At 34.5% G+C, this 18,067-nt stretch overlaps 1 protein-coding gene across 9 annotated transcripts in view; it reads left to right on the top strand.

The window, feature by feature from the left end:
- Nucleotides 1–18,067, top strand: part of SKIC3 (SKI3 subunit of superkiller complex) — a 74,632-nt gene that overhangs the window by 21,250 nt on the left and 35,315 nt on the right. For all 9 annotated transcript variants that reach the window (XM_088796634.1, XM_019727881.3, XM_088796631.1 and 6 more), the window contains 16 exons: nt 1,339–1,479; nt 2,306–2,407; nt 4,398–4,537; nt 6,666–6,752; nt 6,843–6,946; nt 7,423–7,549; nt 8,970–9,149; nt 9,480–9,604; nt 10,511–10,764; nt 11,693–11,795; nt 13,927–14,103; nt 14,192–14,336; nt 14,497–14,575; nt 14,665–14,726; nt 14,861–14,917; nt 16,322–16,390. In XM_088796634.1, coding sequence (XP_088652760.1) covers nt 1,339–1,479; nt 2,306–2,407; nt 4,398–4,537; nt 6,666–6,752; nt 6,843–6,946; nt 7,423–7,549; nt 8,970–9,149; nt 9,480–9,604; nt 10,511–10,764; nt 11,693–11,795; nt 13,927–14,103; nt 14,192–14,336; nt 14,497–14,575; nt 14,665–14,726; nt 14,861–14,917; nt 16,322–16,390 — 1,952 coding nt within the window. The remainder of the gene's footprint in view (nt 1–1,338; nt 1,480–2,305; nt 2,408–4,397; nt 4,538–6,665; nt 6,753–6,842; nt 6,947–7,422; nt 7,550–8,969; nt 9,150–9,479; nt 9,605–10,510; nt 10,765–11,692; nt 11,796–13,926; nt 14,104–14,191; nt 14,337–14,496; nt 14,576–14,664; nt 14,727–14,860; nt 14,918–16,321; nt 16,391–18,067) is intronic.

Below are 18,067 nucleotides of genomic sequence, written 5' to 3'. Positions count from 1 at the left end.
TCGTCTGATTAATATTTCAGAGGTCATGTTGGATGACCTTTTTGCTTTATTGTGTTTTGCTTTATTGCTGAAATGGGGAAAGATAAGAAAGCTTGGTAGTAGTAGGCTTATGTCTTTTTTTACTGGCTTACTAATCAAAGTAGTATTTCTTCCAATTTTTTTCATATCTCACCAAACAGTATTGAAGTTTTATTTCTTTAGCCATTATGAATTCTTCCAAATTTTTGGTGCTAACTTGGACTTCTAAATCAATATATAGTTGGTGCGTATCTGGTTTTGAAAATTTTGTAATATATAAGCTAAGTGGTATCAGGCTGAAAATTTACCTTTGACATCTGTGACTGAAACAGTGGGTCCACGTGTAGTCTGGGGCTCTGTTATATATCGATATTAAAGCACCATGTCTCTTTTTTCAGATCAATTATTTTTATTTGCTTCCTTTATTTATTGCTTCAAGTTGTACTCTTAAAACATCTTAATTACGTTTTAAGAATTTCCCTAAGTGATTTAACAGTTTATTAAAGTGATGAATGCTATTCACCGTTTGTTCTCAAAACAGGAATCACATATTTTACTTGTTTGTATGCTTTTCTGGGAATGGAAATCCTGAGATTGATTGAAATTGGAGAAAATGGAAATATAACAAACCATATAATGTTTTCTAAACTAAATTATTTTACCAAAATAAATTTGAAATCAGTGTTGGCATTGGATGATTATTACATAAGCTTGAACTTATATAGGACAAGAGTTTTGAAAGAATGCAGAAATGTACTGCTGAACTTGTAAACTTCAGAAGCATGTCACTAAGCCTTTGTGCAGTATCCTGATGAGTAAGTAGCCTAGGATGCTGGAAGAGTCCACTGGGCCTGGCGTCTTGGCTGCCATGTCTCTAGCAGTACATGACATGGTTCCCCAGGGAGAGAGAGTGGTGAAGACACTGCTCTTTGATAGGAATGCCTTCATTTAACTACCAGCATTGTTACTGCTGAATAAGAAAGGCAGACCTGGCCAGGAATAGGCTGTGTATCTTAGCCTAGTGGTGAGTAGCAGTAGGTTTCTTTTTTGAAATTCTTGAGTATGACTTCAGGTTCTGTTTACCTATACTGCTGTGGGTAAAGTGGTTTTTACTTCTAATATTTAAGAAGATGAAGGAGTATAATTTTTCTCTATGAAATGTTAATATTTTCTACATTTGGTGGTTTATTTCAGGTTTGAGTGCCTGGACTCAGGAGATGGTAGGGGATGCGTAAGACAGCTTTTGAGATTTAAGTATATAGGTTTTGGTGCTTAGAAATTTGGTGTATGTATGCTAATAATTTTTTCTTTCAATTCCAGGAAGTCTTACTGATGAGGGACATCAGTATTGTTGCAGACTAGTGGAAATGGATTCAAAAAGTGGCCCAGGCCTTGTTGGTTTAGGTATTAAAGCATTACAAGACAAAAAGTACGAAGATGCCGTTAGGAACTTAACAGAAGGTAAGTGTACAGTGGATAGCATGTAACATGAAGTATAGCCGTTATTCAGTCAATAGGCATTTATCTTTGGGCCTTTCTTTAAGAGATGTATTTTTAAGATAGGAGCAAGAAAATTGAAGTTACATACTCTGGAGTCGGCTTAAGTTTGAATTCCAGCTCTGCCACTCACTAATTCAAGACCTTAAGAAAGTTAAACTGTATCTTAGTGTCTTCATTTATAAAATAAGGATAATAATATTTCTGTCCTTAGGAGGCTTTACCTTAGTCTTGTCAGGGGGCAGGTATGGTGTTTCTGAATGGACTTACATTCAAATTGAGATCTGAATGACAAATACAAGCTTGGCACTTAGAGGAGCATTTCAGGCCAATGAATGAAATAGCCTGAGGTGAGATGAAAGCTGGTATTCTGGGAACTGCAGGCAATTCGGCAGGATTTGCAAATGAAGTATTGGAGCTGGAAGGGGCAAGAATTGAGGCTGGGAAGGGGCCTTGCAAATCTTGTTAAGCACCCTAAGGGCAGCAGGGAACCAGTAGAAGGTTTTAAGCAGGGTGATTTCATACTCACATTTAATAGTCTGGCTACAAGGTAGAGAATGAATTGGAGTGGATGGCAGGCACTTGCATTGACCTGGGATAAAAATGGAGATCTGAACTGCAGTGTGGGGGCAGAGAAATGAATCGGGGCCTGCAATCAGTGTGACTTTGTGATTGTTTGATATGAGAGATGAGGGACAGGGGAGGAGTCTGATTTGGGGAGTAGAGGTGATGCCATTCATCTCAGTAGTCATGGAAACCTTGGATTTTATTATTGCTTTTTTCCTTTTAGGATTAAAAGAAAGCCCTCTCTGCACAACTGGATGGTATCATCTGGCAGAAGCCCAAGTCAAAATGCATAGACCTAACGAAGCTGTTCTTTCATGCAATCAAGGTACCCTTGACCTCTTTAAGGGTGGCCAACTCTGTTTCTTTCCATCTTAAAAGAGAAAGACAGTGGTTTTAAAAAAAGATATATCTTAAAGACTGCTATATATGTTGTATTTTAAGTTGCCAGCTAATTTAAATTTCATTAAGGAGCTGAAAAAAATGCCAAGTCTGTATGCATGTCTACTAGTGTATTTTTAAATTGACAATGAATATTTATCAAAGGTTTCCTGCCCTTGGAATTTTGACAGTCAATTTTGGCTTGTGTGGTGGTGCTGTCTTTATAACAAGGAAGTTCCTGGTGTGACCCTAGAACCTTCACTAGTTCTTGATTCCTCTGGTGTAGATAAGGAATGTCATCTTCGAGCATATGTGAATATGATGAGATAGAAAATCACAAAAAGTGATTCACTGCTCTTAATCAGCTGGTGGCCTAACCGCTATAGTTGAGAAACAGTTCACCCCGGTCCATTCTAATTCAGCTTCTTTCCCCTTCCATGATCCTTAATTTCCTATGTTTGTTACAGATGGGTTTACTGAGGCTAACCTTTGTTATGTAGCAGAGGTACTAAGTATGATAGAAAAATACGGTGAATGTTTAAGTCAAAAAATTGTTATAGTAAACGACACATTGCTGTTAATCCTCCTCAGAATACTGCCCCTCGTTTCGAACACACTTATCCCATTGTTCTTGCCACTTTACGAAGCAGTTCTCGAAGTCCTCTTTCCTGAGTATCATTAGTTGCGCTGTTGTGGCTGCCTCGATGTCCTGAATCGATTCAATGGTCATTTTGACTTTGGGAAAGAGCCAGATGTTGCACGGTGCCAGATCTGGTGAATAAGGTGGATGAGGACACACTGTAATGTTTTTGTCTGACAGGAGTTGCCGTACCAGAAGTGATGTGTGACATGGAGTGTTGTCATGATGGAGGATGAAATCGTTTACCCATTTTATGTTAGTGTATTGTTCGTCATCCATGATTTACGGCACACTTTTAAATGCACTTTCTCTCAGCTGGAGCTCACACCCAATTGACAGTTGAAACTTGTCACACAGTATTACTAAGGTTCAGTGTGCCACTTCCCATATTGAAGATCCCTGCCTTTCTGGTGGATGGCACTCAGCAGCAGCATTCACCGTATTTTGTGATCACAGCAGAAAGCCTCTGTGTCACATCACTTCTGGTACGCAATTTCTGTCCAATAACAACATTACAGTGTGTCCTTATCCACCTGATTCACTGGATTTGGCACCGTGAGACTTCTGGTTCTTCCCCAAAGTCAAAATGACCATGAAAGGTAAACGTTTTGAATTGATTCAGGACACTGAGGCAGCCATGACAGCACAACTACCGTGTTTCCCCGAAAATAAGATCTAGCCAGACCATCAGCTATTAATGCGTCTTTTGGAGCAAAAATTAATATAAGACTGGGTGTTATATTATATAAGACCCGATCTTATAGTAAAATAAGACCGGGTCTTATATTAATTTTTGCTCCAAAAGACTTATTAGAGCTGCTGGTCCGGCTAGGTCTTATTTTCAGTGAAACACAGTAAGACACTGACAGAGGACTTTCAGAACTTTCAGAAAGTGGCAAGAATGATGGGATAAGTGTGTCTGAAGCGGGAGTAGTATTTTGAGGAGGATTAATTGTAATGTGTCTTTTACTGTAATAATTTTTTTTTAATTTAAATATTCACTGCATTGTTTGATCATACCTTGTTGATAACTATTGTTGTGTTTTTAGGATGTTCAGTTTTATTATATATCATGTGAAGATAAAGGTTTTAAATTTAGATCTGCACTGTTTTATATTCAGATATTTTCATAAAGAGTTCGGGGAATAATTTATATTTAGCTTTGAATTATTTTTTATGTATATTGTTTTGGCAATTTATTCTTATTGTGTGTGCAATTTATTACATGTTTCCCTTAAAAAGAAAAACAAGTGAAGTGATATAGTTGTCTTCATTCAGATGTTCTTAATTTTGTCAGCCCTGAAGAACATCGATAATCTTCATGTGTCTAGTGGCAGCCTTCATCAGAAGAATCTTTGTCTTCGTTTGAAAGCAGAGGCTTTGATTAAACTCTCAGATTATGAATCTTCAGAGGAAGCAATCTGTACTCTTAATCAGGTAGTCTTATTATTGAATTTTCCCCTTCACCTTATTTCGTTTCCAATCAACCAGGCATCAGCCACTTTTTCCTTACTATAAATATGGACTTAGAAGAATTTTGTGTTAGAGGTATTAATTCACCGTATCTGCACTTTTGTAAATCATTGACCCAATTGGAAGCTCCTAAAGTAATTTATTTGCTTCTTGGTTAAGTACTTATAGTGCTTTTCACGATGCAGTTTCTTTCTTTAGTTCTTGCTCTTATTCTCTTTTCTTTTTGCCCTCTTAAGCTACTACTTCATCATTACTAATTTGGGAATGTAAATTTTTTCTTACGGAAAATATTTCATAGATTATTGACAAATATTATTAAGGACACTTAATAATGGTAGAGAACATTGTTTATTTGTCTTATTCAATTTAATAAAACACTCAGAAGAAGATTGATATTTAAGAAGGAAAGTGATTTCTTAATGCTTTTTGTTCAAGTAACTTTGAAATTCCCTAGCAAAAAACTTAATTAGTAAATTATGAATAATAACGTAGTGCCTTCAAAGATTTTTGTCAGATGAGAGCATTTTTTATCTAAAATTAAAATTAGATTACTTAGTATATTACAAGGTTTTGACTTTAAAAAAATTGTTGTTTTGTACATTTCAAAGGGCATTGCATTTCATATTATTTCTTTAAAATTAGAATAGTTGCCAGCATCCTTCAAGAACTTAATCTTATTTTCTTGTTTTCTACTTGCCTTACCACCAATAATATGTTTTGTCTGAGTGCTTTGTAGAGGTCTTTCCAATATATATATATATATATATTTTAATAAAAAAACAAAATGAAATGTTACTTAGAGAACTGGTCGAGTCCAGGTCTGAGACAGAAAATGTATGAGATGAGCCCAGAACATCTTTTAATGCTAGAAAGCAAGGAAACTATAAAAGGCTGCTAGCATTGTGTCCGAAGGGCTTAGGAACTAGCATGAAATGCTTCTCACTGGCTGAAGAGTGGATGATTTGAGCACCAGTAACTGTAATGGATTAAAGACAGCAAATATGTTTAAGTCAATGTATTCATGATGATACAAAACATTCTCAATAAAATAAACTTTGGAGGATGCTAAGGAACGAACTGAAAACAATCAAGACATTTATCTTGCTTTTCCTGTATGGACTATTCTTAAAAATAATGAAATGGATGGTAGAGAAGAGGGAATTTCTCTTTGTTGAAGTATTCCACAAATGAAGGACAGAATGAGAAAAAAAAATCACAATTTTTACAATCTGTAATAAATGAATAGATTTAGGCATTGAGGATCAATGGCTACTAACACCATGAAAAGAAAGACAACCAGACATAAACTCAAGTACACTTGAGGTATTGTTGCCACAACATCAAACCTGAATCAGAAGCTTGAATCAGATCAAGCTTCTAGAGCTAACTAATTTACAGAAGATACAGGGGACTACAGAACATGTCAATACCATGAGAATACATTCAGCAAAAACCAGATTATGAGAAACTGACAAATGCCCCATATTTTTCGGTAGTTAAATTGCAAGGGAGAAATAAAAAAGAGATGGAAGGGAACCCTATAGATTAAAAGAGGCATAAGAGACCTATTGGCCATTTGAAATGTATGTACCTTGCTTAGATTTTGATTAAAATAAATCTTTCTAATATGAGACAATTGAGAGCTTTAAACACTGGCTGATTATTTGATGATATTAAAGATGTATTGGTTTTGTTTAGGTGTTTATAATGATAGTATGATTATGTTATTTAAAAAATGAACTTATTTTTTAGATATAGACGCTGAAGTATCAGATAAAAAATTGTAATATCTGGGATAATCTAAGTAGGAGTTTAGTGAAATGGGTGAAGGTATAGAGAAGAAGGGATTGGCTTTGAGTTAATAATTTCGAAGCTGGATGAAGGGTACATGTGGTTTTATACTGTTCTCTAATTTTTTTATGTATTTGAAATTTTCCCTAATAAAAAGGGTACAGAGAATGAAAGTGTTAATAGTGATAGAAATCAGGACTTCTGAGTCTTTATATTCTTCTATGGTCATTCTTTAATTAAAGCAAAATTGCTCCATTGTATTGAAGGAGATATTTAGCAGTTCTTTACAATTATTTTCTAGGTTTCTGATGCACATAATATCCCAGGACTTTTGGTTCTCAAAAGCTTGGCTTATCTGAACAAAGGCTCATTAGATGAAGCTTCAAAGGTTGGTGTTTTTTTCATTCAATCTGAGATTTTTTTTTTTTTTTAAGTTATTTTTATTTGAATATGGATTTGACAGATTTCTACTTTATAGATAATGGAAGACGTTCTTTCTTCTTACCCTGACCTAGCTGAAGCTCATGCCCTGGAGGCTTTGATTCATTTTACCAAAAAGGACTATCTACAAGCAGAAAAATGGTAAGGATATATAGACTGCTCATGGATCAAGTCATTTTAGTTTATTACATTTTTCAAAAATTCAAAATGAATGGACTTGAGAAAGATCCAGTTTTGTATACATTTGATCTTTGTAAGCTTTAAGTATTATTAGTATTTTTAACAAATGTATTTAGTATGTAGCATAGTGACTATATAAAGTTCCATGATGGATTTAAAATCTGATTAGCTGGTCATAATGTTCAGTTAGCCTACATGTTTGTTGGGTGTGCTCTGAACACTTAAGCACACTGGCAGTGCTAAAAGGTCATTGTGCTATTTAAAGCTCCTCTTCTTAAATAAAATTTGCTTTTTCTCATTAGATTCTGAATCCTTATGGCAATAACTTGTTTCTAATTCAGCATCCTTTAATCACTCACACTTTGAGTGTTTGAACTGGGAGGCTGCTATATCATATATATTTTAATATTCCTTTTTACTTCCCCTCGGTAACTTAGTTTTCAGAGAGCTCTTGAGAAGGATGCTGAAGTTGCTGAATATCATTACCAACTTGGGTTAACATATTGGTTCATGGGTGAAGAAACAAGGAAAGATAAAACAAAGGCTCTCACCCACTTCCTAAAGGTAAAACAAATGCTACTATTCAATTCATAGTTGAAATGGATTCATTATAAAATCATAAATAATAATTATGTAAGTTAGGTACTTAAAATTACTTTTTTTAAAAATCTTTTTTAATTATTTTTTTTTTATTGGGGAAAGGGAACAGGATTTCATCGGAGAACTGTGTACTACTTCCAGGACTTTTTTCCAAGTCAAGTTGTTGTCCTTTTCGATCTTCGTTGTGGAGGGTGCTGTTCAGCTTCAAGTTGTTGTCCTTTCAGTCTTAGTTGTGGAGGGCGCAACTCAGCTCCAGGTCAAGTTGCCATTGATAGTTGCAGGGGGCACAGCCCATCATCCCTTGCGGGAGTTGAACGGGCAACCTTGTGGTTGAGAGGACGCGCTCCACCCAACTGAGCCATCTGGGAGCTCAGTGGCAGCTCAGCTCAAGGTGCTGTGTTCAATCATTAGTTGCAGGGGGCGCTGCCCACCATCCCTTGCGGGACTCGAACCAGCAACCTTGTGGTTGAGAGGACGTGCTCCACCCAACTGAGCCATCTGGGAGCTCAGTGGCAGCTCAGCTCAAGGTGCTGTGTTCAATCATTAGTTGCAGGGGGCGCTGCCCACCATCCCTTGCGGGACTCGAAGAATCGAACTGGCAACCTTGTGGTTGAGAGCCTACGCTCCAACCAACTGAGCCATCCCAGAGCTCAGTGGCAGCTCAGCTCAAGGTGCGGAGTTCAATGTTAGTTGCAGGGGGCGGAGCCCACTATCCCTTGTGGGACTCGAGGAGTTGAACCGGCAACCTTGTGGTTGAGAGCCCACTTGCCCATGTGGGAATTGAACTGGCAGCCTTTGGAGTTAGGAGCATGGAGCTCCAACCGCCTGAGCCGCCAGGCCGGCTCCAAAATTACTTTTTACTGAACTGATTTTGTGTGTCACCTCTCATACATAAGGTTTTGTGAGAATGTTATATGGGTTTTCAAGGAGGAAATTGAACCAAAAATGTAAAAATTACTTATTTAAGAAACACGTGTTATGGAAAATAGATATAATTATCTCAGGAAAAAAATATTTTTAGGTGATTTCTACTGTTGTTTTATGGGCATATGAGCCTTGTGTAATTCTAGATGTGTAACTGTTTGTTTTTTAGATGTTTAACATTTATAAGTCTTACTTTCTTATCTTGACTCATAGAAGCAGATTAATCTAATATGAATAACTCAAGTTTTGCACTTATTTTAACAAAGATAACATTTTTACACTAATGTTTAGTTTCTGTAAGCAGTGACAGCCAGTTTTCATGTCTGTTTTAGATCTTACATTAAAGGATGTATTGGAATATTTTTGTATGTTTACTAAAAATTTCATCTGTGTATTTATCTTTCATGTTTTTAAAGAGACAAACTTTAATATTGTGTTATTATCAATTTTTATTTCAAAGGCTGCCAGACTGGATACATATATGGGCAAAGTTTTCTGCTATTTAGGTCATTATTACAGAGATGTAGCAGGAGATAAAAACAGAGCCCGTGGATGTTACAGGAAAGCTTTTGAATTAGATGACACGGATGCTGAATCTGGAGCTGCTGCTGTTGACTTAAGCGTGGAGCTGGAAGAGATGGTATGTCTAGTAACTTAAACACTTTTGTCTTTTGTTTCTAGGCTTAGTGTAGAAATAAAGCACTTTTATATATGTATACTTAAAAGTAAGTTTTTTATTTGTCTTTGTAGATACAATAGAAATATTTTTGTCACTTTATACAGTGAATTTTCTTTTCATTGGCAGACGTTAAATTACTTATCACTTAGTGTTGAAACTGCAGTTCAGTATACCAGTGTAAGTTTAAAAAATCAGAAGTGGTAAATGAAAATATATTTGTATACTTTTCAAAGGTGTTCTGTATTTTTATGATATTTGATTTATCTAATATTAGTCCTTTCTCATTATTAGGAAACTGCCTTAGCTATCCTAACAGCAGTAACTCAGAAGGCAAGTGCTGGAATGGCAAAATGGGCCTGGCTTCGGCGAGGACTATACTACTTGAAAGCTGGTCAACATTCTCAAGCAGTGGCTGAGTAAGGCACCTTATTATATTTAAACTCTGTTACAGCCTAATGGTTTGTTAAACTCTGTTTGTAGCCAAAATGAACTTTACAAGTTGCTTCATACCAGGTTGTGTTTTGAAGGAAAAAATAGCAAAATTTATTTAAAGTTGATTGGTTCTTATTATGTGCAAGGCACTGGAATTGCAATAATGGATTAAGTGATATCCTATTGTTAAGGAGATAGCTGATCTAGTAGTCTTGATAGTATTATATCAGACATGTACTAGATTCTCAACAGAAATTTAAGGAATAAGAAGAAGCCAAGGTTAATATTTTTGTTGTTCTCCCACTGACATGCATTGTTTTTGGACATTTGGTAGCTTCGAGGGCATTTGCAGCAGCTCATTTTTAGTCATTTGGTTTGAGCGATAATTACAAGTAAATAAAACATTAAAATCAAGATAAAGTTGATTCTGATTTATGTTAATATCTAGAATACAGGCATTTTAAATTTCCTGGAAATGGGATTTAATCAGAAATTTAAAGCATGTCTATTTTTTCTGTTTTTTAACTGTGATTATTTCTGTTTTGGTAGGATTGGCAGGGGTTTATAGACTGTGCTACGGCACATATATCTTATTCTGGTAGGATAGGAAAGTGGAATTCTTCCAAATAGTCAAGGAAAGAAATTCTGGTCAGGACTTCTTCAAAAAAATATTTTGTTCTTATTCATTCCAAATTTGTAATGAAATTTCATAATATTAAAAATATTCAAGTCGTAAAATGTACAGGTATACCTGCTTTAAATAGCACTTTTATAAAAGAAGGAACCATTGATGTATGTGATTCAGTTGAATTATTTATTTTATATTTTCCTTTCAGATGTGGAAGTGGTTCTGTTACCTTGAGTTCTCTTACTATTTTTTGAAATTTTAGTTTACAGGCAGCATTAAGGGCAGACCCAAAGGACTTCAATTGTTGGGAATCATTAGGCGAGGCATACCTAAGCCGAGGTGGCTACACAACGGCCTTGAAATCCTTCACAAAAGCCAGTGAGCTGAACCCAGAATCCATATACAGCGTGTTTAAGGTTGCAGCAATACAGCAAATCCTAGGCAAATATAAGGAGGCTGTAGCTCAATACCAGCTGATCATTAAAAAGAAAGAAGATTATGTGCCTGCTTTGAAAGGTAATTTCTTTTTAATAGCTCCTTTGATTTTTGTGATACTGAAATATAAGCTCCTTGAGTAAATTTCCAAAATGTAGTTAGTAACTTGTTCTTTAGTCAACAGCAAGCATCCAGTATGAACCTCTTATAGCATAGGTTGTTATGTAGATTTGAATGTAAAAAGTTCAAATCTTGTTTCATAGTAGTCAATAATAGGATAGAGATTTAATTTTTAGATAAATAGCATGATAACTATTGGATCTGAAAATGGATCTCTAAAACAAGAGTTTTTCTGTTCTTATATTTTGATGATTAATTCACTATATCCTCAGAATATTGTAATACATTCTAATTGTTTTGTAAGTTATAGAAGCTCCTTTTTTTCAATTTTTGAACTTTAGAGGCAACTTTTATTGTTTTGTAGTTATTTAAATATTTCAGTTCCTCTGTAGATACCTATTCTTCACAAATTATTTTTGGTTATATAAACTGAAATAGCACCATGCATGTCTAATCTAAAATTTTTATAATTATATCTAACCATTAAAAAAACCTGGAGCCCATGCTTTCCTCCATTTCCTTTTGCTTTTTAAATAAACAATTGAGGTTTAAAGCAGACGTAGTATATGTTTTAAGTGACACGCAACTTAGGCCTTGAAAACCTTTTTTTTTTTTAAAAAATGTATATGTATTGTACAACTCGTGAGGAGAAGGATAACTCACATTTATTAAATATTTAATAGGCACTTTAGGAAATTGCTTTTTCATTTAATTTTTATGATATAGTTTGCTATTCAGTTTTGAACGTATAAAGGTCAAATCTTGTTTCCCAGTAGTTAATAAATAGTAATATGATAGAGAGTAGCATTTAGGCAAAATCCCCATTTTCAAAGTTCGTTTTAAATTTTTTTAAACATGTTTTAACAACTACAAACTTACCTGATTTTAGGTTTGGGTGAATGCCACCTCATGATGGCAAAAGCAGCTCTAGTCGATTATCTCGATGGCAAAGCTGTAGACTGCATAGAACAAGCACTGGAATATTTTACTTGGTTTGTATTATTCACTGTGTTTTCTATTCTTAGTATTATAATAAAGCCAAATTTAGAAAGTCATTCTGTGTTTATTCTGTTAGATATAGCAATCATTATTCAGAATATCAAACAAAGAATAACAGACTAGCCAATTCTAGAATGTATATTTTGTATTAATTTTGTGCTGGGGAATATAATTTCTTAAGTAGCTGCCATGCTGAATGCATAGGGAAGGGTGGGAAGGAAGAGCTGTCTGCTAGGGAGGCAGCTGCTCTGAGGGCCACATGTTGGTGTTCTCTCTCAGAAGACCACAAATACAAGTATCTTGAATTGGAATCTTTGGGAAATGGGCTTCAGGTGCCCAATATGTTTTACGTTCAGTGGTAAGGGATTATTTTAGGCTTATTGGTAGGACTGACAGTCAGGGGAAATGCGTCATCTGATTGCTCCTGGAGAGAACCTGTGTAGGAAAAAAGTGATGTCTAATAATAAAAAAGGAATCAGAAAAACTTGAATAAATCTGGTATTTTATTGAACTATAAATTCATTAGCTAGGATAGAGTGTTATTTGTGGTAGATGACTTTAGAAAGTACACAAGTTAGGCATGCATTTGAGTTTTTTTGCTCTTAAACATCTTTCTTGTGCTTCCCTTCCTTTCTTTTCCTACTTGCCTTTTCTGTTCCCTCTTGATTTGGTTGCTCCAGGATTTCTTTGCTTTGATTATAAACCAAATACAAAACAAAAACCTTAGCCTTTTTTCTCCCACTGATTTTTATTGCTATTTTTCAAGTCTTACATAATACATAGCTCTTTCCAAAGAGGGAGATATTGTGAAGAAGGCATACTTGGAAGTATATTTAAGAGTAAATGTGAACCTTTGAGTGATGATAGTTGAGCTAAAAATGCTGCCTTAGTGTGGGGAATTTTGTTCTGGAAAACATGTAGCACTCAACAACCAATTATAAGGAGGTACATAAAACCTTTAAAGTGATAATCCTAAAATTTATATTTACTTCTATACTTGAGAGTTCACACTACCACAATTCACAGATCTTGTGTGTGATAGAAATTATTTCACTTTACAGATGTTTTATTTTTTTATTAAACTTAGAAGGCGGTAAGAGTATAGGCTGTTAAAATTGCTTGTTTCTCTCTCTTTTTTTTTTTTTGTCTTTTCTCATGCTGTCAATTTTAGAAATTATGCTAAGATATTTAGGCAAAGGAACTACAAATAGTATTGTCCTTCCTGGTCCTTATAGGGGACTTTCAGTGATGACTGCAGTAATTAATCTTACTTCTCTGGAAGATTGGAAAATGATTTTTGGCAGGACTCCATGAGTAGAAAAGGCTATGAAAAATGGTCCATCTGCTTGTCCATCTGCCAGTAACAGAGCTGTTTGTGATAGCTGATTATCGAGCTTGGCTTAAATGAAATTGCTGTGTTTATAGATCTTGAGAAGAGAAAAATGAAGAGAAATGTATAGCTGAGATTTTCTCATTCTAAAAAGAAGTGCCCTTTTCATCATAATTAATATTTCTATTTTTTGAGCTTGTCCATTCAATCCTACTTCAATAAATATGACTTTTCACATTTTAATATTTATTTAGATGGTTGGTGTTGTCTCAGAGCATAAAAATTCTTTGGATCACCAAGTATATTTGATTTACTAGTCATGCATTTACTAGTCTCTTTTTATTTATGGGGGATCAGAAAGCAAAAACTTGAGTTTACAGTAATCAACTGTTAAGAGAGTTACCGACTACTGCTTGGTTATTGTTTAAACAAACACAAAGAGCATATTTTTAAAAGAAGTCAATATTAAAGATAAATTGCTTCTGGAAAACTTACAGATTTATTTATGTGATTTCTGCTACTTCTAAAAAAATAATAAAGAAATGTTTGCAAAATTCCTGGCACTTAGCTTAAAGTAATCAATTCCTTCTCCTACTCTCCCCTTCTTTCTTCTTTCTATTAGGGAGGTGATAAAATGTAATTCTTAGAAGGAATTTAGTAAATCATTCACTGCACTTATTTAAGGAAGTAGCTCTTAATCAGGATTGTATGTATAATTTTTCTGTAATAATGAGGGAGATGAATTTTATACTTTTGGGGAATGATTTATAAGAGTCACACTTTTCTTTTTTCAGGGCTTTGCAGCATCGAGCTGATGTGTCTTGCCTTTGGAAGCTAGTTGGGGATGCCTGTACCAGTCTGCATGCTGTCTCAGCATCTAAAGTGAATGTTAGTGTTTTAGGAGTCCTTCTAGGTCAGAAAGAAGGAAAACAAGTACTAAAGAAAAATGAGCTCCTCCATCTTGGAGGAAGGTAATTAACAAAGATTGCTAGATAATGACATTCAAATTGAGTTAGGACATTATAACAAAATATAACGTTTGTTTTTATATTTCTATAGGTGTTACGGGCGTGCATTAAAACTGATGTCTACGTCTAATACATGGTGTGATCTTGGAATTAATTATTATCGCCAAGCACAACATCTAGCGGAAACAGGCAGCAATACGAGTGATCTTAAAGAATTGTTGGAGAAATCTTTACACGTATGATTTTGAGAAATTTTTTTTATAAATTAAGAAAAACTAAGTACTTTTCTGAAAGATGTTTTTGATAACTACTATAGTGTTTTCATGTAAACCACATTTATGTCAATATAAATGTGACATTCCAAGAAATAAAAATTGATCTAATTTTATTTTTCAGTGTTTGAAAAAGGCAGTGAGACTCAACAGTAATAACCACTTACACTGGAATGCTCTTGGTGTGGTTTCATGTCACAGTGGTAAGAATTGAGTAACACTTCAATAATTTTAGAAGTTTTGCTCATTTCAGGTAATAAAATTCAGTTTCATGAAATTCTCTATTTTTCAGGTATTGCAAATTATGCCCTTGCTCAACACTGTTTCATCAAATCAATCCAAACGGAGCAAATTGTGAGTGTTCTGTGTGTCTGCCTATGAAAAAGAACTTCAAAATTTAGTGTTAATAATTTTCTGAGACTTCCATGTAGACAAGAAACATGTTATATATACATATGTTTATATAAAAATCTATATATGTTTTTTAGAATGCTGTTGCATGGACCAACTTGGGAGTGTTATACCTTGCAAATGAAAACATTGAGGTAAATGTGTTTTGCAAATGAAAACATTGAGGTAAAATTGTCTGTTTTGTCATATTAAAAGTAAAGAACATTTTCTACGTATGATCTCTTTATAACAGTTCAACTTCTTGTGGAGAAATACTGTGTGCATTGTTATCTATCTATCCAGTATTCTCTCTAATATGCTAGATAATTGATGACCTTTGGTTTATGTTATTGAATAATGAATGGGTAAGATTTATTGTACGCTTTCCATACTACTCAAGAAATTTTAAGTTCTATAATTATGTTGATTTTTCATTTAGAACAATTCTGTGAATTATTTGGGTGTTTTTCATTTTATCTGTAAACATATAAGAGGAGTCCCATGTTGGCTTATTGAGGGTAGGGTGATGATTGGTACTCTCTGGCAGCTTAAATTTAACCTTTGTTTGGGTGATTTAAATTTGGTTTTAGCGGATATTAATCCCTTTTATAATCACAGTGTAATTTGTCATACTTGAACAGTTATACATTAGAGAATTGGAGTTGGGTGTGTGTTTGTAGGTCATGTTTAGAAGTTTCTGCAAATCTGTAGATAACACATCTGTACTGTTTTGTGTTTTAGCCAGTATGAATATCATTCTTTTAAAATAGCTTCAGTAATAGCCTCAGGAATACATTAAGTCATAGCAGAGATTGCTTTAGAAGATTAGGAAGGAAATATTAATGTCAATCGTAAAATATGTGAAAATATTTTTTTTTAATTTAAAACAAGGTGTTAGTTAATAAACCATGAGTACAATTTTATGATAGCATGGCACAGTTGCCCATTAGCTTACTTTTTTAGAGGAAAAATAAGATTGCTTCCTGTTACACAAAGATTATTGAAAAAATGACATAAAGCAGTATATAAGTTATTTTTTGTAGCAGAAAAAGAAGCAGGCAACTTAATGTGTCCAAATGAGGTATCTTTAAAGACTGTTGAGCGCAGATTTATGCTGACCTCTCTTTTTGTCTAGTAGCAGGCACGTGTCTCAGATGTCTTTGGTGTTAGTTCTTATGCTCCCAATTAAACTTAAAGAGAGAATAGATATGGCCTTATTTAGTCACTTCCTTCAAGCCTGTGGCTAGCAAATATATGGGTCATTAGTTAAAAGTGTGCTGACTATGAGATGGACCCCTGAATCGCCCTTTCTCTGGGGACAGAACCCCCAAGCCTGTAAGAAATCTGTTGGACCCAGGAGTGTTCTTGGACTATAGTTAAAACACTATTTCAAGCATTGCTAATTGTGCTTAAACAGTGAAGTTTTAGCTTCATATATATATTTATGTTGACAAGTCTGACTTTTCTTATTCTCTTATTTTATGCTTTTTAAACATAAGTGGTTTAATACAAAGTTTATAAAATGACTTGATGTATTATTTTCTTGCCTTTTTTCCTAGCAAGCTCATGAAGCTTTCAAAATGGCTCAGTCCCTTGACCCATCTTACTTATTGTGCTGGATTGGACAAGTAAGAAATATAACATAGTTGTTAATCCTATGGATATAAATAACCTGTTAATATAAAATGCTATAAATAACCTATAAGTAATAATAATAATAATAATGATAACATGTAACATTTGAGGGCTTACTTTGTGCCTGTCACTGTGCTGGGCTCTTTGTATATATGATTTCAGTTAATCTTTCATCTGTCCTTTGAGTTGGTGGTAGCTATTAAACTCTTTTTATAGATATGGAAATTGAAGCTGACATACAGCTTGTAATGATTAACCTTTGATTTAGGGGGCTTTGAACCCCATCAGTCTGACATTCTGCTTAAAAAGTAAGCCAATAATTCTGTTAATGCATATTTACCAAAAAATGAACATTTATAGAGCTTAATTTGGATTGTTTTCTCATTTTCTATAAAATCTTTGTATTTCATTTTGTACTTGTTTATGAGCGCTCTTTCTGCACCCCCCAACAAAAGTTTAGATTTTTACCAAATAGGAATCAGGGTACTTGGTTGCTAGTCGGAGTCTGTTACCAACTGATTGTTTTACCTTAAAAAAAAACTGCTGGATTTCAATTTTTCTGAAAAAGAAAGGATTGGGCTGAGTGACCTTCAAGTCCTCTCTAGTTGAGAAATTATAGTGAATTAGTAAGTGGTTGATATTTTTGTTTTGTTTTTGCATCAGAGACTAGTAGAAACATCACCCATATCAGAAAATTATTAATCAGGGTTTTGATAATTTTTATTATACTTTTGACCCTTGGGTCTAATTCTGGTTAATTGGTGAAGCAAGCAGAGTTAGAAAGGCAAACTCCTGTTCCCATTACTTGTGGTAGCATCTGGGAACGGTGGCATTACTATACTAATCTCTGTGTAAGCTATTGGCCACAGGACGCTCAAGAATTTGCATGTTTACCTTTCCCCAAGGGATCCTGCTGCTGCTGCAGGAACTTCACTCTGAGTAGCACAGCTCTAGGTCCGTAGATCTTAGATGCTACCAGGAAAAAAAAAGTACTTTTTCTTTATTTTTCAAATATATTAGTTATTAAAAATAATTCATTTCAGGAAATAACTGGTAGATTTCATTAAAATGGTAACAATAGAAGTGAGACAATATTAATTTCCTAATAATATTAGTAATGTATGATAACTGTAAAAAATTCTGATTTCTTATAATAGGTAGATGAGCTTAAAAGTAGTTTTAACTTACCATATCATCTATAATGTCAAAAGCATAAGTATAATGTTTAAAGTCCTGAGGCAGTTTTAAAAAATAAACATATTACCCCATATCTATGAAAACTAAATATCTAGGGGTGAGGACCTCCTTTTTAAAAGGTGAATCTGAAGTGATCCTGTGATTATGAACCCAATTCCAGACAAATACCTGTATGAGTAAGTCAAGGGTGGGAGGGAAGGGAGAAGGTTGCAGATGGAATTTTATATTAGTTTCAGGTGTACAGACAGTGTTAGTGGTTAGACATTTACGTAATTTATGAAGTGATCCCCCAAAAAGTCTAATGTCCACCTGATATGATAACATAGTTTTTACAATATTATTGACTATATTCCTATGCTGTACTTTACATCCCTGTGACTCTCTTCTAACTACCAATTTGTACTTCTTAATTCTTTCACCTCTTTCACCACCACCCCCCCACGAACCCCACTCCCATCTAGCAACCATCAGTT

Source organism: Rhinolophus sinicus, chromosome 3 (genome assembly GCF_057876585.1).
Source record: "Rhinolophus sinicus isolate RSI-liver-muscle chromosome 3, RSI-T2T, whole genome shotgun sequence".
NCBI lineage: Eukaryota > Metazoa > Chordata > Mammalia > Chiroptera > Rhinolophidae > Rhinolophus > Rhinolophus sinicus.
The sequence above is the reverse complement of the archived record's forward strand: the minus strand, read 5'-3'. Positions and strand labels throughout refer to the sequence as shown.